The following is a 26,699-nucleotide window of genomic DNA, read 5'->3' as shown; positions in this document are numbered from 1 at the left end:
CCTGCTGGGACAGAGGAGGCAATATTAATAGATGCTGGCCAGAATCTGTAATTGTGGGGTGGTTTTTGTTGCTATCACCTGTGATAGTCTCAGTGGGCATATACTAATTCTGTTTTGGCAGAGCTAAACTACACTACAGCATATGTGAGCCCAAAACCAGGGAATGAGCCCCAGGTGCTGCCTGATCCCAGCTAACTAGTTTTACAAGGGCTTCTTGCATCCTCTCAGCTACTTAAGCAAGTGGCTATCTGCACCTCAGGATGGGATCAGGGTGCAGGCTCTGAATACAAAGGCTTTGTATGGTATATAAAACACAAACTCTTATGAAGGGCAAGCTCAAGTCAGGATGGAATGAGAACATGTCTTAAATGCCACCTAAATTCTAGCTTCTGTTCAGGCACTTTATTCAAACAAGGCTTAAATTCTTCAGTCTTCACATTTTCATCCGCTGGGAAGAAACAGCGGAGGGGTGGAGCTGCCTGTTCCATAATTGCAAATGTAAATCTTTCTTGGGATGATCATTAAACTGTAGGTGTGTGATTCCTGAAGGAACATTGTGCCAGGCAAAACAAGGCCAGGCTGTTCAAGCATTCATCCCCTCGTGTCAGTGGTGAAACAGACTTCCCTGGTGGGAAACATGTGATTGATTAAGCCTAATTATCCCTTCTGGCTTCCAAGAACAGGCTTTAGGTTAATGCAAGAGGAGATACAGTCTCTGCCCCAATTCACAGCAAAGAGCACTTCCCCACTGCAGTAACTGGCATGGTCTGTGACTGGCAATACTCATATTCTCTCTTGTTCCTCACACATCTCAAATACACCATCATACCACAGGCACATCACCCCCTGGTATCACCCTCTGACATGGCTGTTGTAGCACCACGAGACAAATTATGTGTTTGTGCACTTCAAAGCCTTTCTTTCCATAGAAAGTATTGCCTAAGAGTCAGAATTCTCTGGAATAGGCACACTTGGCTCCTCTCTTCTAGGGTCATTTCTTTCACATATATCAAAGCCAAGCTCAGATGAGGATTTGGAAACACTTCTGGGGAAAGGAGGGGAAGCATTTATTTTTTTGGGTGTCTGCCCTGGTCTTTTCTGCTCTTGGATAGCTGCACAATCCGATGGCTGTAGAGATGTTCTCCTGGGGCTAGGCAAAGGCCTGGGGTGCTGAATCGACTGCTCAACAGATGATTTGAAAACAGACCTTAAAATAGTATTTCTGCCATTCCATTGGCTGCAAACTTTCAGCCCTGTGTTGAATTGGACCAAGCAGAAGGAGCAAAATAAGCAGTACTGAAATTACTCTTCTGCCTCCTTCGTCCACCATATTACTCCTGTGTCCACAGCTTTGGGTGTTTCTATTTCCCTCTTCCTTCTTTATGGCTTTTTTTTTTCCTGCTCTGTCCTTTCTCTCATCATTTCTGCAGCTCTCCCTTGAGGTGTTCACTTTCTTCTTTTGAAAGCCTGAAGTACCAGACAAGACTTGAGAGACTGGGAAAATGGAAAGAAGCATGATCCAAAATTTAAAAACTCGGAGGTAAAGAGGTATGGGACTTTTTCCTTAACTTCAGTGCAGACAGAGCCATCAAAGCATGAGTAAAACCAATATGGAGAGTGTGGAGAGTGCAGGCATCTTCAGCATTTCCCTGCCTCATCCTCTCTGCATTTCTACTCACTAGTCTGATCATTACCTGCTTCAGACCCATCTCCTGTCACACCACCAGCAATTAAAGTTCTTCTCAGTCTACATTTCAATGTAGAAATGAAATGTTCATTTCAAACTCACCCACTGGCTCCCAAACTCACCAGGGGGCTGCCTTCACCCCCTCTTACCATGTGCTCCTTCTACCCCAGGGAGAAAATTTATTTTTGTCCAATTGTTTATGTAAAGTCTTTATTTGCTAGAGGTCTTCCAGGACACAGACATATGCTCAAAATGTGGAATCTCAGAAATTTCTTCTCTTTCCTAATTTAGGCAGAAAAGAAAACCTTCTCTGTCACCTTAACCCTTTAGATACACTGAGCACTGAAGAAATGCTACCTTTTGGGAGGCATTATGCTGTCCCTCCAGTTACAAAATCAGCCCCAGAGCTTGTCCAAGGGCATGTGGTGACCTGCCTCAGCTTTATCCTTCACTTTCCTCCCCCATGGCTCATCTAGAGATTTGGAACACCACTAACACACTTGGCAAAGGAGTCAGGAGCTGGACTAGCTGGGGGTCCCCTCACCATGAGCATGGAAGCTGCCTTGAATGTCTGCAGTTCTTCACATGCACAAGTACCATTATCTGCAAAAAGCGGCATGCTGGTGCTTTTTGAGACAAAAATAATTATGTCTAACAATATCTTAAACATTTGAATTACCACAACACCTCCCACTGAAGCCTCCAGCCAAGCTCATCCTTTGGCTTAACTGAGAGCAGGACCCAGCCTGACACTTTTTTGAATGTTGACTTACACTTTTTGTTCTGAAAAACTGAGGTAAGCTGCCTGTGAAGCACAGTCTTTTCCTCCAGTTAGGAAATGATATGATTACTTCTGTTGGACATTATCTAGAAGTGTCAGAGTGACACGGCCTGGCTGACAAGAGTGTATCACCTCTAGCATGACAGCGAAACTGGGCTGGAAACTGATCTGGTGCCAGAGGACTTCTGCAGTAAGCCTGGAATAAGAAGAGGCAGAAAATCCAAAATCCTGAATACTTTCAGGAAAGAATATGGTCAGCTTAAAGATGGAATTTTTGGGTTTTTCTTTTTTTAATTGCAATAACAAGAAATTCAGCTTTGCAAAGAGCTCCCTTCTAGTCCTGCATTCCTTCTTGAGCACATTAATGATCTTACTTCAGTGTAGTGCAAAACAAAAAAAGAAAGTCAGCATATTCTCCTTTGCATCTCTTCTGCCCTTGGGGATTCTGGATTCAAGCACTTTTTGTGCAGGAGTGGTACTAATAAACCTGCTTATTTGGCTTTAATCTAGTTCACAAGTGTGTCTGTGACTTTCCATTCCTGTACAACCAGTGGAGCCTTCAGCATCCCATTTGCTTCACTTTTCAGGTCTGACAAGCAGGAGCTGTGTGAGAAAGAAGGTGGCTGTCTCCTGCCAGTCCCTGGAGACCAGAGCAGCCTCAAACAACTGTAACAGCAAGAATGCACCCCACAGTGCCCACAGTTCCTCCTTCACAGGAAACAAAATCTGCATGAGGCTGCCACAAGGCTCACATTCAGCCCCAGCAAGGAGGACATGGGGATGGGAGGTGTGGGCACCATGAGCATAACGCAGGAGTCTTAGGAAATGCCTCTGAGCCACTTTGGTTATGAGAGAAGACAAATAATTTGAAATATAATACTGATTGACTCATTGTTTTAAATGAATGCCACCTAGTAGTAAAATTTTTTTCTGTGTCTTTTTTTTTAATAAATAGAGTATACAAATAAGTATTTTAACAGCCTAAAGGGTTTCTGTTATTTTATTCAAAACTCAGCAATCAAATGCACCAAAATCAAAATTTTGTCCCAAACTCAATTTTTTTTTAGAGCAATGGTAGGGTTTTATTCTTACTTATATTCTCTAAAAATGCCCTTGCATATTCACTGCTAGTTCTCTGAAAGCAGACTGATAAGGTGCTCACCTTTGTTGACAGGAGATAACCCAGGACTCACTGGTGAAGGTCACAGTGACAAAGCTGAGTGCTCAGCCCTTCCTCACAACAGAGGCATTGAGGCCAAGTCCCCTTGCCTTGAGACAGCCTCAGGGAGCACAAGACCAGGGCACAACCAAGCTCTCCCCTTTGATGGATATAGAGAATCAACTGAAATCATCCCACCAGAGCTGGAGAGATCAGTGCTGCACCCTCAGTTGGATCCTTGGAGGCAAATTACAACAAAGTTCATGACTTGTGGAAGATGTAGCACCTATTCCCACCAAACCTTGAACATTATCAGCTGGTACTACCATAAATGGGGTAAAAAAATGCTTGGTACTTTGTGCTTTCCAAGTCTATGTAAATATAGCAAACTACTACTTTTGCTAGATAGCAAAAGGCAAAAAAGATTGAATGATACTGTGAGTTTTCTTTACATTCTTTTATACATATATCTATTAACACAGTACATAAATTACCATTTTAACACAGAGAAACACAGATCACTGATCAATGACTTTGTGTTCTCTAAAAAATCACAAACTGTTCAGTTAGATAAACAAGACCTTATCCAGATGTTGATTTTTTTCTTTGATGGTAGTTAGGATTTCATCAGATTGGTTTCCATGTTAAGTACCTAGTAGCTGATGAAGCACATTGTAATTCTGGTATTTGCCAACATGGTTATATTTCCTGGGTCTTTATCAAATACCTCAAAAGAGGAGAAGCATCTTACATTAGTTTAGTTTCAGTGGGATGGAGGATTTCAAGAAATTAAGGTCTCAAACTGTTTGCTAAGGGCTCTGGGAGCAACAATGCAATCAGTATTTTCAGTAATTACCTAATTTTTAACTCACTCATAGTTCTCTCCAGTTTGATCTTGTTCATCACTGTCTAAAAGTGGCCTCCAAATAAGGCTTGACCTCACCATAGTGGCCAGTGCCATGACATTCCTCATCTTTGCTGTGCTGTCAGACTCACAACACCTGTGAAACAAAGGCTTCCTGCATTGCTGCCTCTCAGGCTCCTGTACATTTCTGCTTCATTCAGCATCACCAGCAGTGCAAAACCCCCGGCCACCTTCTCTGTCAGGGCATGAAAGAAGATGAGAATTGGGGAAACCATTCAGAGAGCCCTGCAGAAAGCCTTAATGCATGGGACATGGGGAGCAATGTGAGAACAGAAGCAGAGCCAGGATGGGTTGGAAACCCAGAGGTTTAGTTACACCCTCTTGAAGGGATGCACTCTGCAGATGGATGAGTTTTTCAGATTTTTGAAGACTACAAAGACAGCAAATTGCTACATGGTATTACCCAAGAAGAGTCATAGTCTTCAGCACAAGTGGATTTGAGGGGGAGGTGGTACCAGGGGCAGGTGGTGGTGTCAGATTTGCAGGGGAAAAAAGGTAAACTTCACCTTTTTTTGTTTTCAAAAATAGTCCCATTTTTTGTGGTGAAAACTCCATTTGTCAATGAATTTGTGATTTCTTGGAAAAACACCCAAACCCACTAAAACTAAAAATTTAAATAAGATATAGCATTTCACATCTCAAAAAAATGAAGCACAAGTGGCTACAGAACAGGAAGCTGGTGCTTGGGCATTGCAGGAATAAGGAGTGAAGGAAGGAATGCTTAATCCTCCCTACCAGGTAGGCACCCTGCCCCTGGCTAGAATATTAAAATCACACAGGGTCCTTGCCAGAGTGATCCAAGGGAAATTTCCTCCCAGTCTCTGCCAGCTGAGCAGACTAAAAGGGGCAGAGAAGCCAGCTCCAGCACAGAGGGCACTGGCACCAGTCCAGGCTGGTTCCTGCACCTGTGACAGGCTGGGGGCAGAGTAGGGCAACCTTGGATGTATTCAGCTTTCTGGGACACCTGCCTGACAATGAGACACAGAGCCAGCACTATCCCTACACTGGAAAAAGTGTTGGTGTCAGGGGAAATCCGTACTTACAGAGGAAAGTGCATTCATTTCCAAACTTCAGAGTTGTAGAAGGAGACTAGCAGGAAAGAAACACTGACCCTTCCCGTAGGTTGGCAGGTCCACACATCCACATCCATTGCTCCATCTCTGGTGGGATTTGTGGTGAATGTGGCAGATTAGAGGGTGAATGTGCAAAAACCTTCAGCGAGGAGAAACTTATGTGCAGCTGAAGTGCCAAAATCTCCTGTCTAAAGACTGGAGATCTTTTCTCCCTGTTTTCTCCCTGACTATTTTCTCCCTGCAGATCATCATTAGCAAAGCCTTTCACATCACCTCCAGCTCCCAGTCACCTATTCCTGCCCATTCCTTCCAAATGCAACTTTTTCTCCCAATCCTTCTTCCTTGCTGGGGAGCAAAGCCCATCTCTCTCCTGTGCTTGCTGTTACAGGGATGTGGTGGGGGCCAAAAACTGCAAGAAGGGGGGGACCAGGTTTCACAGATTATCCTGAGTTGGGAAGAACCCACAAGGATCATCGAGTTCCACTCTCAAGCAAACATCCCACACAGGGACTGAACCCACGGGCTCTGTGTTATCAGTACCATGCTCTGAGCAGCTGAGCCAGTCCCAGGGTCAGGGTCCTCCTGCCCCAGCAGCACTGAGGCTGCTGATCCTGGCATGTGTGCCAGAGCTCACGCCCACTGCTCCAGCACAAATACTCATAGAAATATGAGACAGGCAAGCACGTCTCCCTCGGGAACTGCCCACAGCAAGGGGATGGGGCGGTGCTTTGTGGAGCCACAGCCCTGCCTCCTGCTCGATTTGAGCCCGCTATGAGCCAGCAGCCACTGACGGGCACTATTTGTTCCTCCTCCTTCAGCAGTTACACCGCTGGAAGGATGCAAGTAAAGGAGGGAAAGTTCATTAGGAGCAGATGCAGAATCAGAGGTGCCAGCCAGACTGTGCAAGCACTTGGGAGTTAAAGACGGAGACAGGTGCCTGTGGAATTGGGAAGAGCTCTGGTTGCAGTTCTGTTCCCCTGTCAGCGTGCAGTACTCTTGTGTTATGGCACATTTAGGACATTCACCAATGCAAGCCATGGAGCAAGAGCACCCCCCTCACAGGGGTGCCCCTGGCTGTGGAGCCCCCAAACACCCTTCAGTGGGCAGCCAGAGCCAGTCCATCCCTGGAGACTGCCCAGCTTCTGCAGGCTGTGGGACCCCAAGGGAGGCCCAGGAGCCCAGCGTGTCTCCTGTGGCACTGCTTCCCATGACCAAGTGGCCCTGTGGAACAATTGCATCAAGCTGCTTCTGTCCTGCATCCCAGGGGAGGGGGCAAATTTTGAGCACGGCAGGCAGCTGTGGGAGCCTGTGGATTTGCAAACCCTCACACTTGTGTAGGCATGGCAGAGTCAGTTGTGCATGTTTCATGCACAGGACAGATGAGTTCCAGAGTGAGTGAATGACTGCCTGTTTTGGTTCGCCTGGCTGCACTTGTAAGCAAGCATCTTGTTAAGTGGTGAGAAATTAAGACAGCTGTACCTCTGTTAACCAAAAGCTGGAGGCACAGCAGGAATTTCTAGCAGCACCTTTTCAAGCAAGGTCAGAACATGTTACAGTTCTGTTCAAACACTAGTGCCAAGTTTTATGGGGCCAGTAAAATAGTTTGTATTACTTCAAGATTCAAAATGAGGATTGCAGATTACTCTTCCACTGCTTATAAACCCAGGTAAACTCCAGGAGTGTTCATGGGTGGACCAGGTCCAAACTTAGAAGAACTTTAGGATTTCCTTAATTTGTGGGCACCTTTTGTTTAATAAGCTGTCTTTAAGTTTTAAATAGCACTCTTTTTTATTTTCCTTTTAGACTGGATGTGTTTCTGCCGGGGCACCATGTGTTTCCCCTGCACAGTGGCTATTACCTTTCACAGATTTCCATCCCACGGATATTTTAATGAGGTTCTTTGCCAACACACTTGCTGCTGCCATCTTCTTTTAAAGCTTGACCATGGAAGGTCAATGGATTAACACAGCCATCTCCAGAAACAGGAGAATGAGTGCCAATCTCTCCTGTGTCTGGAGGGGGTCTTTAGCTGCCCTGCATGGGGAGGAAGTGGTGCAGGAGTCCCATCTCCATCTTACCTTTGGTGAAACGTCTGTTTATATTCTCATTTGACTGGGGAGAAAATTCAAGAGGATTCAACTACTCACCTGCTTGTTAGGATGCTGATGGGATTTGAATCCACTTTCTCTGAGGATGAGAGTCTCATTCCCCTGCCCAAGGTGCAGGGCAGGGGTCTGAATGCCAGGTGGGAACATATCTGCATAGTGTGTCTGTGCTTAAAATGGAGCAACCCCAGCCCAGGTGCCCCTCAGAGATGGGACTGTGCCAAGATCCTTCCCAGAAGGGAAGCCCAAAGGCACTCCCATGACTACAGCAACCAGTGGAGAGGGGCTGTTGGGGAAAGCCATGGGAAAAAGAGAGATTAAAAACCAGAAAATAAAAGTTTTATTGCTGCTGCATATAAAAGAACACCACAAAAATGTGTTAACAGAGCAGTTGCACAGCAGGGTTTTCCCATGTCTAAGGCATATGGAAACTCCATGAGTCTCTTCATCAGCACACAAAGTTCTGACCCAGCTGTGGTGCTGCAGCACAGCCAAAGCTGTTCTGGCTTGTGAGGGAACCTCCCACCAAGGGGCTGAGCACTGCTGGCACTTGGCTGTTGCACTTCATTCATCCAGCAAGACATCTGCAACCTCACCATTCCAAGGTTTTCTGCTATGATGTCTTTTGAATGAAAACAAACTGTGAAGAACTGTTGATTCACACCATTTAAAACCACAGAACTATAAAAAGTTTTCTTCTATATGGAAAAAGTATCTTTTCAGAGAGGTAAATCCTGCTCTCCTCTCCTCCAGTGCCAGTGGGAATCTGGCCTACTATCACAGAAGCCATGAGCTGCAGGAAGAACAAAGGAATATTTAGAGATAGTTCTGCCTTTTCCATGCCTTCTCATTGGAGTGGAGATGTTATATCAAAACTCACATATTTAAACTTGAACACATCAAAAAAAGTCAATGTATCAGAAATCAAATTGTTCTTGTAAATAAATATATTCTGATCTGCAGTGTTCCATTTGCAGGGCTGTATTTTTAGCATACACCTTCACAACTTCAATTTTTACATTTTTTTCATTGAGGGTTGGAATTATCCTTTCAAGCCTTGCAGCTGAAGTACCATTTTCTCACAGAGCTAAGAGGCAGGTGGGCTGTAACTGCTCCTAGGGACTCTGCTGTGGTTTTACCACTGTCCAAGGGAGACGGGTTTGATTGTCTGAACTGCCAGCCCTCAGAACAACTCAGAAGCTCTGACATGCATCTCTTCAGGGCCAGAGTCACAAGTCAGGTTGCACCACCATGAATTGGCCTCACAAGAATCTAAATTATCTCCTACTGTCTAAATTATCTCCTTCTTGCAAGAGACAGGTAAGAACAGGTATAACCTGAAAAACTTTGGATACTTCCAAGTTCAATTAGTAAGAATTTTCTAGTCTGGAGCAACAGCAAGGGCTGAGGTTGGAATGGCCAGATTGACATATTCAGGAAGTTTTTCTCTTGATCAACATGAGCTCAGAAAAACTTGCTGCTCTGTTCCCAGGACCAAATCCTGCTCTGTTCTGATTTGACTAGCCCCCAGCTAACACACTTCATTGGAATTGACTGCCAGTACATCACAATGAGCCCTTCAACAGGCTCTAAGCAGCGAGGGACCCTTGTTTATTAGAGAAGGCAACTTGTTTCTGTGAAGTCTTCCCTTGGAAGATCAGAACATACTTAACTCACTCTGATCTCTTCAAGTTTTTACTCTGCATGTAAACGTAACTGATTTATACTAGGAATATCTAGTAGTTCCACAGTAACTGTCCTTTCTCCCAGCTGTAAAGCAGGAAAATCAAGTCTCTTGATTCACTACACCACGTTGCTACATGAGGTGTGTCTGTCTCTTGGAAATGGAAAACACATGGTCAGACCCATGGGCTATTTCTCCAAAAAAGGGTGGTGAGAGGATCTCTACTTTTGTCCACGGGGAAGTGTGCTTCTCTAGAGGTGAGCCAAGAGAGAGAAGAGCACTGCAGGGAACTGAGTCATTATGTGTCTGTATGCCACTCTGAGAAGAAAATTGAAGGAACAAAATTTAAAGACAGAACAATTTCTTTGTTCCTTCAAAGTGCATGCTCTCTTAGAAACTCCTGGGCTTCTCACAGGTAACAGCATCTGTTTCTTCATGATGCCCAGACTGTAAAGATTAGATGCAAGTGAGGCTTTGTCTCCCCACATTTAAACAGATAGCTGAATCCAGACCTCAGAGAATAAGGGTATTATGTTTCCGAAGAAGAGTGTTTTTATGTGAAAACACATGCTACTGTATGTAACACCCAGTGGAAATCTTCCTAAACCTACACAACACAAAGAGCCTGTGCTCTCCTTGACACAAGGTGGGTGTCTAATGATGCTAGAAGACCAACTAACTTTACAGAATAAGCAGGGAGACACACTGGTACTTGAAGGAACACTGTGACAGAGAACCCCATCACTAAAGGGTCATAAAAAAGGTCATCAAGAAGTCTGTTCCTTGTCTTGTTTGTGAAACAAGAGCTGTACACCACAGCTGTGCAGAACTCCAGAACCACATGTGGAGATGTGCAGCCCTCCTCCCCTCAAGAGCAGCAGAGAGCACATGATCCTCAGGCACACAGCAGGGCTGTGCTGCTGCCTCAGGTCCCCTGCAGCAGCCCACACGTTACAGGCAATTAAAGGCACATTCTGCCTATTGGGTGAGCATGGGCCCCATCCAATTAAGTCTGACTAATGACAGCTAAGAACCATTATATGGAAACCCTGGATCAACAGGTTCTTTTTAAGAAGAGGGGATTAATAAAAAAAAAAAATCTCTGAAGACCAAATTCCCTGGATTGACAAATACTCCAGCTCTATCAAGAGAAACTGATCCACAAAGCATGTCTCATGCTGCTTTGGACAAAGGACTGCTCACATGCTGAGCACTAGAAGCAAACAGAAATGTGTGCTGATTCACCTGACCTCTGTATACTCCACAAATTGGAACCTGATAAATTCCACTTATCTGTGTCAAACCTCAGCTACACTGCCACTGAAAATACCAGTGCATGATACTGCACTGACAGCACTGCAAATTATTCACTATTCTACAGAATCTGTCATGAGCCCCAAGAGTGGTTTCTCCATCAACTCTGCCCATTTTCATTTGGTAAACAGTGACATTTCCCCTGCTTTACAACTGAAGCTAAAATAGCATCTTTCATTTCAGAACTTTCTGAACTTTATCAGAAACGTGTTTTATGCAGCAAGCACCGGCACTGGGAACAAACTGAGGGTATGAATAGCTGTGAAGAACCTACACAGGACCAAGGAAAATTAGGCACTGAAACAATCATCTCCCCTTCAGGAGGAGATGATTCTTTGAGCAGATTACAAAATACCACAAATTGCAAAGCAACACACCCCCTTTAAAGAACAGATTTCCAAGCAAACAATTCAAACAGTATTAATTTTTGGGGTTTTTTTCTGTTTTTTCCTCATTTTATTGAATGAAACAAAACAAAACGGATAAACACAAGAAATAAGATCAGTGTTCCTCACATCTCATTTCTACAGTAGTCCTTCAGAGTCAACAGCTGCGAGCTCCTCCAAGCACAAAGGCCAAGAGAGACCACAGTGCCACAATACCAGAGATTCTAGGAGACAAGAATAATAAAATGATGTTAGGCTACTTATATGGACGGCTTAAGTTTTTGTTTATTAAGAGCTTAGATTCTTTTTCAAACCATGTCAAGGCAAAAATTCACCCTTCATGAGCATCACTGTCACCATCTCACAAGAGGGGTGCACTTTGAATCTGGAATTCTCTCCCACTGCCAAGCTTTCAATTCAGCTGTAGAAAAAATCCCACATCCATCCCACACCTGAGATTCTGCCTCCCTCTCACCAAGCTTATTAGAGGTGGTGCTAGAGCTCATTAAGATTACAACCTCCCTGACGTGACAGCACATCCATAGTTTTGTGCTACCCTAGGGGAAACATTCCTGGGTTAACCAAGAGCAAGATTAAAGTCCAGCAGCCCAGGGCTGAAAGCTCAGGAGCAGCCACCCAGCACCTGCTCCTCCGAGGGCTGGCAGGAGGACACTGCAAACACCAGGCCGGCTGCTGCGGTGCCAGGGCTCCGACCTGAAGGAAATGCTTCCCCCGCCCCGCAACTCACTGCAGCAGGCAGTTCACGCTCGGCGAGTGCCTCCAGTGGCGATAGACAGAGACCTGCAGGTGAGGGTGGTGCCTGTAATCCCGCAGGACGTGCCTGACCCTGCAATGAAAGCACGCCTTGAGCCCAGCCCGCAGGCTGCTTACAGCACCCCACAGCTCAGGGCAGCGATTTCTATCCAAGAGCTGTCACAGCAGAGAGAGGGTGGGACAAAGGCCTGGAGAGGGAGAGAGGACTCAAAGTTAAGACTTTCTGATCACTTACTGCTTGTATTTATTGGAGAGCAGAATGAACTGGTTCTTTGAAAGCCGTCTGACATCAAAGCAACAACGAGCCTTAAACTCTTGGTAAATTTGTCCCTCGGTCAGCCCTGGCCAGCCTCGGACATGAACAACCAAGGCAGGGGGATGGCGGCAAGGAGAATCTTCCCCAGAAAAATTCTGGAAAATGTACAGTATTGACACATGTCTGAATTTGGAAATACTATAGAGCCACTATAAATATAATCAGAAAATACGCAGAACATGATAAATAAATAACAGGTTGTACAATACTGCTGTTGGTGTTTTTTCCTTTTTGTCCCAAAATTCATCTAAATATTGTCACAATTACCACGGAGAAACTACCTGAGAAACAGTAATGTAAACTGGCTAATGCCATCTTACAGAATAACAGCATAAATACATAGTGCAAAGCAGAAATTCAACTCATTGGCCATTTCAAAAGGTCCACTGCATCACTGGTGCGATGACAATTTCTGCCAAGGTGGGCCCCAGCACCAGTGGATTGCTCTCCTCTAAGGAAGCTATCAAGCAGGCTGCTGACCCATGCACCCCAGACACAGGTCACAGACCTGCAATTCATACGCACAATGCTTGAAACACCACCTCGGATGAAATTCACTTTGTTGACGTGCTCGGCCAACGCGGAGAGGTACTGCGAGAAAGAAGGCTCAGCCTCCACCGCACCACTGTGTCAGAAAACAAAAGAGAACAAAGTTCTGTTTCTCCAGTACTGCACTGCTACACAGTTCAAGCTCTTCAACTAGTGACAGAACAGATATTTCAGATCTTAGTATCTTCCTACAGAAGTCAAAAAACTGCAAGAAAAGAGAAGGGAACTTAACTGAAGGCACTGATTCACACAGATTTCAAAAATGGAAACTAATGGAAAATTATTTGACCCTTACCCAAGTGAACTGAACTTGAGAGAGTCTGTTCAAGAATAAAGAAGTCACAATGTCATTTCCCAACCTCTGAGCCATCACATGGCCCCTGATTTCATTTTTAAAATGTCAGCTTTGACATAAAACTTTGACATAAATACTACTTTCAGATTTATAAAATAAAAATCAAATTAGGATGTGACATTTCCAATAACACTTTCTTTTGTCCAAAAGGAAGATCGGTCTGAGAAACAAAAAGTCAGTGCAAACAGAAGACTGTTTTCCATAGGAAAAACATCCCTTGTAATGCAATTTTCAGTCAACACTTAAACATTACTCACTCTGTGGATCTGCACAGCAGCAAATGAGCTGACATCAGAAGAACTACAGAAAGGAATAATGAGGTGGCATTAGAAGAAAGCTAGAGAAACACAGCTAAATACATAGAAAGCAAAAATGCATTGAAGTGCAGCTAAGTTACTAAGAGCAACAGACAGCATATAAACAAATATTTCTTAGCATCAAATAGATCTAGAGAGAAGGAAAAGATTGCCAAATCCCAATACAAACTCTGAAGGAGTTTTTAAGAAGCATTTTACCTGAACCACAGAGAAATGCATCATAGCCTGCCTCATGAGGAAATTTCTTCTCGGCTGTAAGTGTCCAACAAAATCAGGAAGAAGTAAACACATCTAGCATGCTGTGAAAACTACTACACTGCAGAATCCTAATTCATGAGATCCACTATTCTAAAGGTTCTTTTCCCCCTCCCCTCAACTCTGTTTCTTTCCTCACCCTGAAAACTTGACACTCAGTAAAAAGGCTGTGCTTCTAGAATGCATTTTAAAACACCAAAAAAGAAGCAGCAGTTACATGAATACCTGAAAACCTTAGCAAGATGGACATTGAAAAAACTTAACTTTTATGAAAGTCTAAACCAAACTGTGTTGTCTGTGTTATTGGTGGTATGGGAACCATTTCAAACACAGGAGGCCCTGTGCTGCAGGACACAATGCTGCCAGGAGAAGCCAGGAAACATCTGCCTCACAGCCAGTATCACACCATGATCCTGGACCAGCCACCGAGCTCCTGCTACTTTGCCATTAGCTCCTTCTACCTTCCCTTCTAAGACAGCTGTTCCCCACCTCCCCTTGCCTCTCCCGAGGGCTCCTGACTTCACAGTCCAAGTCAGGTTCAGTTCAGCCCAACAAAGTGTAAATGCTGTCAGTATCAGCAGCATGAGGCAAACCTGCCCTGCATTTCCCTCAGCAGCTACCAGGGACATGCAGAACTTGGCAGCCCAGGCTCTGGGTCTGGACAAAAATCTGTATCAGCAGCTCTGGGCAAACTCAGCAAACCCACTAGCATTCCTTCATCCTTTGTATGTGGTCACCCAGAGAGTGCAACAAAGCTCTTTTGGTCTATGTGACTCTGAAGATTTGCTTAAGAACATACCGTATCTTGAGCAGCCACTTGCAAGAGCTATAACAGGGCACGGTGGACCTTTGGGATTCAGGTTGCTGCTAAAGACAAGTGGATGTGTGATATTTTTGTCTTTTCTCAGTATGTTAGAGAAAAGTTACTGTTCTCTAGTGACCTGTAGCTTCATTTCAGAAAAAAGCTACTGGAGACTTTAAAGTGAACTTTGGTAGGCCTCCAGGAAAAGGCTATAATACTTACTGGAGTAATATCTACTCAAGTAAGTATTTTCAAAATACCAGTTTTTCTTCCTGAAAACTAGCTCCTAAATCCTTTCTTAGTCCCTTCCCTCACTCAAAACTTGTAAGCAGCAATTTGTTCTAATTGCACACAAAAAAAAAAAAAGTGAGCAGAATTAAAACTGCAGGGAAAGAGGTTTACTAGATGGTTCTACTTGAACGGGGAACCCTGGGGGTTAAACAGATACCCCTGGAATGACAGAAATAAAACAAAGAACGTTCAAGCAGAATACACAGTCTGAAATTGCTAATAAACAAACCCTCAGAATCCCAGTACTGTTTCTAAAAAAATATTAATTTTGCATCTCCTTCATGGGACTAGGAGGTAATGGGAAACAGGCAAAATTTTCCTTTCCTTAGCAAAATTGACATGCAAAAAATTAATTCACAAAAGAAGTGTGAATTAAGTCTCCTACCACATCATGACTATGCTCATGAGGTACAACATCTACTCATGTGCTCCATTTGGACATTGTCTTTAGTTGCTGCTTTGGGCTCAGTGCAGCCGTCTCTTAGGACAGGCATTTGAAATTAGGATGTATTTTCACCAAGAACTGCATCTTACTCATTTCAGAACATGGCATAAGCAACATAATTCTCAAGCTGAGTGTACAGTTGTATGCAAACCAAACTTGTGACCAATGAAATAATGGCAATTCAATGAGAGAAGTGACTCAGAACAAATAATTTACTACACAAATTCTTTATAAGAAAGATGTGCAAATCCTTTGCTCTTAAATTTAGAAAGACAAGGATCCAACTGAAAAGCATTTGAGAGGAGGGAAAGTATGAACATGGGAAGTGGCTGACTGTGAAATATCTTTCCAAAGAAGACACAGGGATTGCTGAAAGCTCTATTGGCCACCACTTACCTGCACAAAACTGCATATGCCTCCACAAGACTAGATACTCGAGGACACAGACATTTCTATAAAAGAAGAATGTATTAGAAAACCAACCACGACAGACCTTATGGTGAGTTCAATTACTTACATTGCCAGTTTGTTAAATGAGATCTAAAATTAGAACTTCCCGAGGCAACACTGAGAACCGTTTGCAGTTCTGTTATCACAGGGCACTGAGGAAAATTATCCTCTCTCTTGGGTGAAACACAAGTTAAAACGTCAAACAAAAAAACCTGTGCATCTCACCTTCTGCATAGATTTTGTTACAGTCTTGGTGTCTATGATGACAGGAAACAGGTTGTGAATATTCCTTTTAAACTCCTCATAGCTTTCTGAAAGCAAAGCACATGTGGAGAAAGGCATCAGGAAACTGAGGAAAATCCTATGCAACCACAAAGTAATAGGAAAGAGAGTGACAGCAGGCAATGATGCTCTGTCCAGCATTTAGGACTCAGAAGAGGCAACCAGCCCTGCTGCTGGCTAAGCCCTGCAGGTGTCTGTGGTGGCAAACTGCCACTGCACGTCCTGCTCCACCCCCAGTGCAAAGGCAGCAGCCCGGGACAGCAGCTCCACACAGCAGTACCTGGGAGGGGCCTGTAGAACTTGTCGTGGAGGTGCATCAGGTCCATAAGCATGTTGTGTCCCACCAGGGGCTACGGGAGGAATATAAACATAACAGCCCATTGGAGCATATTTCTGAAGAGAGCTCAGAGGTAAACACAGGCACACTCAACAACTGTAATCCTCTCCTCCAGCACACAACATCCACACCCACTCACACAGGAGTCATTCAGGCAGCAAGGCTCACTGGAGAACTACTGCCTTCGAGAAATCAGACTTGTGGACCCTCTGAGAAGCTATTGTCTCAGCAGCATTCTATTTTCAGTGGAGCTAAGTGGATTCAGGCTTCAGCTGAACATGGTTCCAGCCATCAGATTTATATGCTCACTTGCAAGGGTAGGGATGGTCTTTGCTGCACATCACCCATAGTCCTCTAAAGCTGAAATCCATCTGATAAGCTGCATACAGAACATAAGAATGTCCACACAAAGTCAGACCAATGGTCCACAAGGTCCAATAAACTCCTCTGACGCATGCTGAAAAGCACAGCTTGCCCAAAAGGCAAGAATCTGCTCATCTTTCTTTGATGGTGACCCAAATTGTAACACAAAGGTGTTTAATATTGCATTTAACACAGCAAAATTAAAAAATAAAAGATAAAAATGAGAGCAGGGTTAGGCATTTTACCTTCTTGACTTTAACAAGTATTTGGAAGAGGTTGGTGAAGCCCCGGGCGGACAGGAGAATGAGCTTTTTCTGACAGCGGTCATAGGAAGAGTTCTCCAGAAGCTGACGATGCGCTGGACTCACTTTTTTCACCATTACCTGAAAAGAACAGTCACTGAGTATCTCAGCCTCCCATGTTAGCTGTATGTACATTGCTTACTGGGGGTCAGTAATGCTGAGGTCAAGTTCAGCTTCAAGGCACTGAAGGATTGAAAAACTGCATCCCCTGGGACCTTGGGACTGTCTCACTTCCATATGGAGATCAGTACTCCAGTAACTAAACAGGCCTGCTCAAAGTGAGTCTTAATTGTGCTTCTCTACCCAAGAGGACAATTCCTACCAAAGGGCTTTTCTGAGCACAAATTAACCTAATTCAATTTAACTTGATGGTAAGTTCATATGTAAGTTGATATGGTAAGTTCATGGTAGCAAAATCCCAGAAAGAAACAGCAATCATACAAGCAGAGTTGCCAAAAGCAATTCTTCAGATAAGAAGGCTGGGTAAATCTGACATTCTGGAGGCATTGGTTATCAGACCAAAGCAGGACTAATGCAAAAAAAGATTTCTGTAAGCTAATTCTAAGCAACTGACTGATATCATACCCATAACCCATAGTTTGAGAAGTCTACAACCATAGTTTTAGTACAGAAAATATTGTACTGAATGTAAAATATCAGTAACGAATAGCAAAACAGCAAATCACAGAGTAAAAGTCTTCAAAGCAACTTCATGGCAGGAGTCAGCAAAGGAAAACCACAGAAAATGCTAAAACTGTATATTCTCGTGGAAGTATTGAAGGAGGGACTTTAAGTCTGAAGACACAGAGAGATGCCTCCAGAATTGCTCCAGGAACAAGCACTTCCATTTAAAAGGATTTTGGGGTTACAGGACAAACAGAAACCAGAGTTGCTCAGTTTTCTGTATCCCTTTTTTTAATATCTCACAATCGACATTTCCTTTGTCATTGCCTTCTTCTGCTCCTTGACCCTATTATTAAAAGTACAAGCAACATTTCAGAGTCCCTGCAAGAATACCAGTCCTATCTGCCCAGAGAGAAATCCTCTTTTCAAAAGGTCCACATTTCCATCTCACCTTCTTGTCTCCAAGAGGCTCTGTCCAAACATTTTCAAGAGCCTGCCTCAGAACCAGCTGAACTTCAATCATGTGATAGACTATGACACACAAAAAAAAATGTCAGTACAAGCTCCAGAGGTGCAGACAAGCCCATTAAGGAAAACACACCATTCCTCTAGACAGACAGACTGACATGTCTCTCCCACAGCATATAGAAAATATTCCTCAACATATGATCCTGGTTCACTACCACACACAATGACTGAAAGAAAACAAAGCAAACAAAAAACATAGACACACACAAAAACCCCCCAAAAAATCAACAACCACCACAAACCACAAAAACCCCCAAAAATCACAGTGAAAATTTCAGGCAAATGAGCTTTTGTAAGGAGACAGAGAAAAGGAAAAGACTAACTGAAGAGGGAGGAAGGCTACTACTCTGAAAAAGACGCTGTCTGGTTTGGGACAGTTTCAGTTTCAGAGCAACAGGCCCAGAAGCCAAGCACACAAAGGGTAGCAATGCATTTTCCCCCACAGCTGACAAGGAACTAACCCAGTCCTCTTCTGAACAGCACTAAAAGAGACACCTGAATCAGTCTTCTTGCTTACTTAAACAAATGTCTTTCTTATCACAGGTGTTCACCAGCGCCAGACTATTAAAATATCAGTATTATATCTAGCTGACAAAGCAGATAAAAAGCACAGCACAGTCTCCATCCCTCCTATTGCATACTCTCCAAAAAAACTCAACAGACAAAGCCTTGAATACTCTCTTCTTCCTAACCTTTTCTATATGACCTAGAAGATGAAGTTTTGGGTTCTATGAGTAAACCCACAAATTATTCCCTGCAAATTTTCCCTGTTCTTCAAGTCAGCACAGAAGTTCCTCAGCTCTGCTACAGTGCTCCCACAACCTAAGTGACCTGCTTATTCCCACTGGCATATATGTGTCTCTATGGGGCTCCTGGTTGCTCCAACGAGGGACTCAACTCTGAAAGGAGGGGAGGAAAATAAACAAAAAAACATCACCCAGGATTTAAAGCATGTAAAACATTATCCTGATTCAGAGTGACTACTAATTCTCCAGCTGCTGCTCAGAAGAAGCACAAAAGGGAAGTTAATTACAACAAAGCATGTTCCAAGCATCCAGACATCCACTTCTGCTTCAGAAAGACCCACTACCCCAACAGAGCAGAGCAGAAGAGCCCAGAGATGAACTGCTGACAGGAGGTGAAGTATAAACTGTGGTAAAGAGTTGTAAAGGCAGGATGGGCACTGGTGCTTTCCCTCTCAACAGAGCAATTTAACAGAAGAAAGGACAGCTATAGCCCCAGAGGTTCACAAGAAATGGTGAAGCCACTCAGAGCCCACAGGCACCTAAGAGAGGCACTGTTTCATACCACTCAGATCCTGCAGAACCATAGTATCCTCTTCCTTTGCTGCACCTATCCAAGTGGTCACTTCATCAATAGCTTTCTTCAGGACATCCCTGTCTGCATTACTGGTGCTGAATGACGAAGAGGCAGTGTGAGAAAAGCTCTTTACAGGTGAATCCTTGTGCCTTGCTGCAGGAATGCAAAAGCTTCATTTCCCAACATGCACCCAATTCTCCACATAATATCCTGTGATCTCAATCTTCCTTCAGACACCATGGCATGCTGGAACAGCTGGCAGCGAGCTGTTCAGCCCAACAGGTTTCAGTATTCCTACAAAATGTGATGTGAGTGAAGCTGAGCCATGGGCACAGTACTGAGAAGTGCTCACCTGCAGACTTCCCAGGTACCTGCTAAGAGGTGCTGCCTAAGGATCTTCTCCTGTACCTCATTCATGTACGGGATTCCATCTTTGAGGAACTGAGGGGAGAGAAAATGCCAGCTTGGTTACATTCCCCTGGATTTTCTCACAGCACACTAGAGAATTAGCAGATTAGTCAGGACAAACAAACTGCAGCTAATCCAACAGGTATGGAGGGAAGAAAAGGGTATTTGTCAACTGTAATCAGTTTTTTTGCTCTTCTTTTACTTTTCCTTTAATAAGATGGTTCCTGCCCAGAACTGCAAGACAGCACTCTTATGGGATGACAGAGTCTGAATTTGATGGGAATTGTGGCAATATATAATATGCTGTAAACTGATACTTCTGCACCTTCATGGATAGTAAAGACACCCACCAGGGTTTGTTTAGCAAATCCGTAACTCACCAAATATAAGGTCTGGGGGTTTTTTTGAGGCAGGAGAATCTGTCTGATGCTGCCAAGGATGTGGTTATTGCCTTTACATTAGCTCAGAAAAAACAGCACTCACTACCCCTGTTGGTAACGAACTGCATGATGCATTCATACTTTAGGAAGATGCTATTTACCCCAAAAATGTTAACATTTAGGGATGCTAATCTGATTTCTTCTCCAGTTGCACAGATTTCCTGTGTTCTGCATTTCTGGCAGAGATTACATACCTTATTGTAGTCAAAGCCATAATGAGACAGGAATTGAATACTAGATGCAGAGAGGGTGAATTCCACATCCTTTATTCCCAGTGTTGAGGGAAAGAGAAAAAAGTTGTATGAATGCACCACATACCTAAAATGAAAAGAAAAATATCTCTAGAAGGTAATTACAAGAACAAACTCCTCCCAAAGGGAATTACATATAAAATTTTAACTGCACTGTCCTCATTGTAACAGAAAACTGCTTTTTGACTTACTTGTTTGAATTTTCTTTTGAGAATATTGCCAGCCCTGCAAGAAAGAAACCTCTGTTGAGATGGCAGCATTTAGCTGGATGTCTACTGACAGCCTGCAAATGAGATGAGGAATGTGGGGAACTCCTCAAGAAATACATGCTTTCCATTCAGGAATGTCACTGTGCCAATCCTAGCAGCAACTGCCAGGCCACTCCCTGGATTCCTGAGAGCTGAACAGGACAAGCTTTCACTGCTGTGTGGGAAAATGAGTCCAATCTGAATTAAACAACAAACAGACTGAGCAATGGCAAGAGGTGAGATGGTGATGAGTCTCTGACTGTGCATACACAGATGAGTCTGTGGGACCAACTACACTACAATAGTGTTTGGAACAAGCTGGGCACCACAGAGGACTGAAACATGGGTTTTACTTCTCAGGGTCTTTTTTCTTCTATTAATACCTAAAAGGCACATGAAGATCTTACATACTCCAAGACTTTCAACAATATTTCAAACTGTTTTCAAGCTTGCTTCATGACCCCTTACTGGTTCTTAACCACCAACAGCTCTCCTCCACAGGTCCTTTCTCATGCTGATTTGTTATTTTAGGAATAACAGAAATAGCAGCCTTCATTTTCCTCATAGTCCCCTTACTCATAATGCACTGTATCAAATGACAGCTTTGAACAGGAGCTGCCGTCATACGCTTCTTGCTTGCATCCTGTGATTCAAAAGCCTTGTATTTTTAACTGTGACCTTTAAATATGGTCAACTTTAGACCCATAAAAACAATACAGCCCACCTGACTTTATTTATTAAAAAGCTGATAGTGTTAAACATCGGGGCAGGGGGGGAGGTGAGGGTAACCCAACAAGCAAACGTCTCTGGAATGAGTGAATTAAGGGCAGAGGCACCTGCAGAATGCACTGTTAGCAAAAGGCCAGTTACCTGCACGGCCTCGGGAGATCACTTTCCGTGTCAGAGCCGCACTTACCGAGCTGAACCAGAGTGAAGCGCTGAACACTCTGCCTGGCCTTCCCATACCGCTCCGCAGGGGAGTCAAACAGGCTGGGAACAAAACCAGAATTGGGGAGGGAGGACACAAGAAGGGTTGCTATACACAGGTTGTTCTCACAGGGCTAGAGCAACAAGTCTCCCTCACATTTCAAGTCCAAGAGCTTTACCTGGGTTCGTTGTTTTGTAGGGAAGTTGAATGCAAACCAGTAAACTCCACATCAAGGGCTGTTCAAGTGGAAAGAACACAAGAAAATCTGAATTCGACACACCACCAGGACGGGGGTCTCTCACACACTTCTCTTCACCGTAACCTTTGTCAAACCACAGGAAGCAGGCTCAAGAAAAAAAGCTGTGGGGCTCACACCTCCAGCTGCCTCATTCCTGGGGCAGGAATTCCCGCACGCCCCTCAGGAGGGGCCTGGTCACCCTGTGCTGTGTCCGTGGCCCCAGCCCGAACCCCAACACCCCTGACCCCCAGCCGGCCGAGCCGAGGCCAGCACCGCGGTTGGGGCTCCCTTTCGCCGTTTGAATCCCCGCGCCTCAGCGCTCACTGTTCTGGGCAGCAGCGCCATTATCGGCTGCCATACCCCTCAGTGCCCGGGCCCTCACGTCGGGCAGGGGCCCTGGGGGGCCGAGGGCAGCACTGGGGGCCAGACGAGACGCCCCCGACGCTCACCCACGAATGCGGCGCGGAGGATGCGGCGCCGGAGGCGCGGCAGGTGCTGGGCAAAGCCCTCGGCGCCCACCTCCATCGCCGCCCTCCCGCAGCCCGGCGCGCCTGCGTGCCCGCCGCTGCCCCGCGGGGCGGGCCCGATTCGCGCCAGGGGATGGGAAAGGCAGCGCCGCGGGAGTTTCCAGCGGGACCCGAGTGCTGGGAACGAGAGACTGGGAGGTTTAGGCTGGAAATTGGAGAGGCGGCGAAGGCGCCCGGCACAGCCCCCGCTCACAGGGAGCGCAGGGGCAGCTCCCACTGCGCGCCTGCTGGAAATACAGATCGCTCAGGGGCTGTCGCTATCTGCTATTATTACGAACCGACAACTTGGTAAAAATCCAGTAAAACAGTGGGTTTTTTTCACTATGTCTGAGGATTTAATAAAGATGCCAGAAGCGGGCCGGGCTCACCTCGCACGTTGCTGAATGCCGGCAGAGACCCTCGGCATTCCCTTCTCCTGCCCCAGAGCGCGCACACACGAGGCAGCAGGCACAGCGCCGGGACACAGGCACAGCAGTGGCACTGACCAGGCTGGCCGCCCTGAACTTGCCTGTCAGAGGGTTCCAACACATTTTCTGTGGGGATTTCACAGCCTGGTCGTGGTTGGGAGCTCTGCCGAGCCATCAGGCAGAGATGCTGACAGCACCAGCCTGTACCAAGCAGCAGACAGTCACAGGGGCTTCTTATTCCCTATAGCATGAATTTCTGCAGCTTGCCTTCTAGACCTATCCATGTGGTTAAGCAGTTAGAACCTCAGGATTGCAAGAAAGGTGCAAAGATGAGTTGGGGGAGTTTAATATTTTCATTAAGACTTTGCGCATCTTTATCACTTTATCACAGTTCTAAACATTAATGTAATGTCTACACTTTGCTAGGTTAGACTGGCAGTATACAGGGATCAAATATCAAAGCATTTCCAGAGTTCAGGCTGAAACAAACAAAATCAAATATTAAAAATAAAAAAATATTTTTAAAACATTGAATTATTAATAAATTTTGTCAAGCTGAACTATGGTAAGTTTATTCTAGCATTAAAGGTGTTGATCACTTTAGAATAAAGAATATGACACACTCCTATCCATTTGAAAATATTTTATTATAAGATGACACATTTCAACTTTTTCCAGCTCTGGACTTTCCCTTTGCCAGTACAGAAACCCAAAGAAGTGATCCTTGTTCCTCAGAAAGTCTTCCCAACAATCTCCATTTTACCGGTAGATTCTTCTTGGTTCATGCAGAACAACACCACCCTCCTTCACAGCTTTCTCAAATTCCTGGATCTTGTTTAAAAGATAGACACAAATAAATACAAAAGAAAGCCAGCGGGACTTAAATATCAGTGGGAACATGTTATAAGGAGGGGCAGAGGTTAACAGCCTCATGGAAGCATAATATCAGGAACTGCAGCCCTTCTGAGTGTTGCAAGGAAGGACTGTCAAGCTACATAAGAAAATTGAAGGTGAAGGGAAGTAAAATGAATGCCTAAAAAGGAAAGAAGGGCCAAAGGAATAAGTAGATGGGTACTTGCCGAGTCACAGCGGTGTTCCCAGGGGATAATGGCTTTAAAGTTCACAAAGTTGATTCCTGCTTCCAAACAGCGCTGTGCTATGACACGGCCAAGGTTTCTGCATGCAGCTACTCCCTTGGGACTGTACAAGTGTCTCTTTATGGCCCACTCTCGGGTAGAGGCAGATACCACAACATCCCCGTTGGAGCGCTCGACAAAGGCTTCTACGTAATGCTGCGTCCGCTCTAGCCGTAATCTGAGAGCAGGAAAGAAATAAAAGAGGATTATAATGTCTTTTCCAGAGAACAGGGTCAAATGCTTAAATTACTCTCTTTATGAAATAAAATTGAGTGTATTAATATATTACATTATATTACAAGTTTTGCCTAGTAAGACACAAAATAGAACGCCTGTTGGGATGAAAGGGTTAAAAGCAGAAGAATATCAAGGAGGATTCTCTCAAGTGACCTTGCAGCTGGGAATGCCAAGTCCTGGAGAATAACATTGTGGGAAACCCCACATATTATGCCTACTGCTGTTTATCCTCTGACTGTTTTGAGAAGTAGAATCTCTGCGTGGAGGTAACAGAGGTGTTCAAAGAGCCTTGGAGGCTCTCTCATGGACATGCTTGAGCTCCCTCTTTTGACAGACAGACCATCAAAGCTCAGAGATCCAAAAAGCACAGGAGAGACCACAGCATGATGGCAAACCTAAATGCTCCAATAAATGGGTGCCAACAGCAGGCTCAGCACCTGCACAGACTAGGCCTAACAGTGCCTGCATTCCTGCCTGTGTCTCTACCTGGGTGTTGCTTTGGGCTCCTTCAGTTAGCAAGGTAATGAAATTAAGTGTACTGTTTGCATTTCAGCCATAGTTTTGTGGTCATTCCAGCAGCCTGCCTGTGTTGACTCACACAACTCCTATTGGTAGCTCAGAAGAGTGAAATTCCAAGAGCAACTTCTCATCAGTTACTCAGGGCACAGTCCTATGTTGCCCCAGAGCAGCACCCACTCCAAACCAAGCACTATACACATGTACAGCGTGGAACAGATATATATGAGGGGAAGTGCTCCAAAAGAAATGGAATTTTGGGGTCACTATTCAGTCCCTTAAAAGCTTGGGCTGACACAGCAACTTGTTGAGATCTGCAAGTGGTACCCCATAAGCATCCACACAGAACAGTAGAATATTTATTAGGAGCAACTATTTCTTATTGCACTGAGATAGTATCGGCTTTCCTGGTATGAACAAACTGGATGGGGTTCTTCCCACAAGGACAAAATAAAGACTTTGAAATGCCAGCTTAAAATGAACTTATTTTCCAGAGGACAAGTAAATTAAAACAAAACAAAACCCACAAATTTAAAACAACCCTAAACAGACTATTGTGGTGCCTCAAATAAAACCATGAAGCATGGTAAGCACAGGAGTCAGAGAATGCAGTATAAAAGCTGTTGCTTAAGCAACATTACTGTTGCTTTAACAATAGATGGAAAAATCTTGACTACATATACTTTCACGTGCTACTAGTCTACTCTTCTCTGAACATAGAGGATGCCTGCTGATTAACACTAATGTGCTAACTGATTCAGCAACCAAAAATGCATATTTTGTATGTATGTTTCTGGGGTTTGTTTTGTTGTTTTTGAGGGGTTTTTTTCTTTCAGAGTCTTAATTTCTGGCTTAACTTAACTGACTCACCTGTGCCAGAACTCACGCTTTGGCCATGTTGTCTTCCAGCCCCGCTCCTTCCTAGCCAGGGCCATCTGCTCTAAGTTCCGAGGATTTCTGTTGGTGAAGTTTGGGGCAACAATCTCATTTTCACTTGTGTCCACTTCAGTCTCAGTTTTGAGACTGGCTGTAGTTGATGCAAAACGAAAACCTTGGGGGGGAGAGCAGATACAAAACCACCAAAGATTAAAAAAACATGCAGTGCAGACAACAGAATGGATACAGTACAGAATGACATAGCTTACAGAAGTCAGCAGGGTAGAATCATCTTGCTTTTATTTTTTAAGCAGTTAAAATTGAATAACAAGACCTCAACCTGTTTCCCCAATTTATGAGGTGAACTGCAAGTATACTAACGCCATTTCTAAACTTGTATATAAAATATAAACTCACGCGTTACTAGGAAATCCCTAGGTCCAAAGCTTTACAAAACCCTGAAAGCGAAGTACACAAGAAACCAGAGGCAGCGCTACCAAACAACAAGCTATAAACCCTTCATCCTTGACACCGGAGCACCAAGACACCCGGCCGCCGGATGGCCCCGGGAGCGCGGGGGTCGCGGAGCCGCAGCCCGGAAAGGCCAGCACGGCGAGCCCTGGGCTTACCCGCTGCACGGAGCCCGCCGGCAGCCTGCAGCAGGCGGCCGCTCAGCGCCATGGGGAGCCGGAGCCGCTACAGCCCCGGGCGGTGGCACTCCCGCGCCTCCGCTCAGGGACACCCGGGCGCCGCCATGCGCGAGGGGCGGCGCTTCCCGCGGAAGCGGCCGCGGGAATTCCGCCCGCCGCCGCCGGCCCCGGGGTCAGGCGGAAGCGCCGAGCGCGGGGCCGGGGCCGCCCCGCCGGCTGAGCCGCCTCAGCTCCCGGGGAGGGGCGCCCGTGTGCTACTCATGCCTGGTAAAACTGAGCTAAAAACACTGCACCGACTCGGGGGATCATCTTTTAACTCTTCTCCGCGGAAAAAGGGCCTTGGGGAATGCCGGCCTCCGGGTCGGCTTTTCCTGGAACAGGTGTAGGGAAGAGGGACCAAGGCACGGAAAGGA

At 45.0% G+C, this 26,699-nt stretch overlaps 2 protein-coding genes across 3 annotated transcripts; both read right to left on the bottom strand.

Annotated features, from left to right (window-relative positions):
• Positions 1-11,178: 11,178 nt before the first annotated feature.
• PNLDC1 (PARN like ribonuclease domain containing exonuclease 1) lies at positions 11,179-22,469 on the bottom strand. 2 transcript variants are annotated; one of them, XM_058020446.1, is made up of 19 exons: positions 22,387-22,469; positions 21,878-21,935; positions 21,688-21,761; positions 20,715-20,748; positions 20,467-20,590; positions 19,777-19,865; positions 19,413-19,519; positions 18,028-18,107; positions 16,896-17,033; positions 16,231-16,300; positions 15,894-15,979; positions 15,615-15,670; positions 14,480-14,547; positions 13,624-13,677; positions 13,366-13,408; positions 12,730-12,829; positions 12,124-12,299; positions 11,863-11,961; positions 11,179-11,338 (listed from the first exon to the last, which is right to left on the bottom strand). In XM_058020446.1, exons 1-19 carry the CDS (start codon positions 22,460-22,462, stop codon positions 11,272-11,274), a joined length of 1,599 nt encoding a protein of 532 aa, XP_057876429.1. In that variant the 5' UTR covers positions 22,463-22,469; the 3' UTR covers positions 11,179-11,271. The 2 variants fall into 2 exon arrangements, with proteins under 2 accessions (XP_057876429.1, XP_057876430.1); XM_058020447.1 differs by having other exon boundaries at positions 14,480-14,544.
• Positions 22,470-23,502: 1,033 nt separating this feature from the next.
• MRPL18 (mitochondrial ribosomal protein L18) lies at positions 23,503-26,408 on the bottom strand. The gene is made up of 4 exons (XM_058020656.1): positions 26,266-26,408; positions 25,631-25,811; positions 23,951-24,185; positions 23,503-23,702 (listed from the first exon to the last, which is right to left on the bottom strand). The coding sequence occupies exons 1-4, from the start codon at positions 26,315-26,317 to the stop codon at positions 23,631-23,633; spliced, it is 540 nt and encodes a 179-aa protein (XP_057876639.1). The 5' UTR covers positions 26,318-26,408; the 3' UTR covers positions 23,503-23,630.
• Between the last annotated feature and the right edge of the window lie 291 nt (positions 26,409-26,699).

This window comes from Melospiza georgiana, chromosome 3 (genome assembly GCF_028018845.1).
Source record: "Melospiza georgiana isolate bMelGeo1 chromosome 3, bMelGeo1.pri, whole genome shotgun sequence".
NCBI classification, from domain to species: domain Eukaryota; kingdom Metazoa; phylum Chordata; class Aves; order Passeriformes; family Passerellidae; genus Melospiza; species Melospiza georgiana.
Note: the sequence above shows the minus strand (reverse complement) of the source record. Positions and strands in the feature narration are given on the sequence as shown.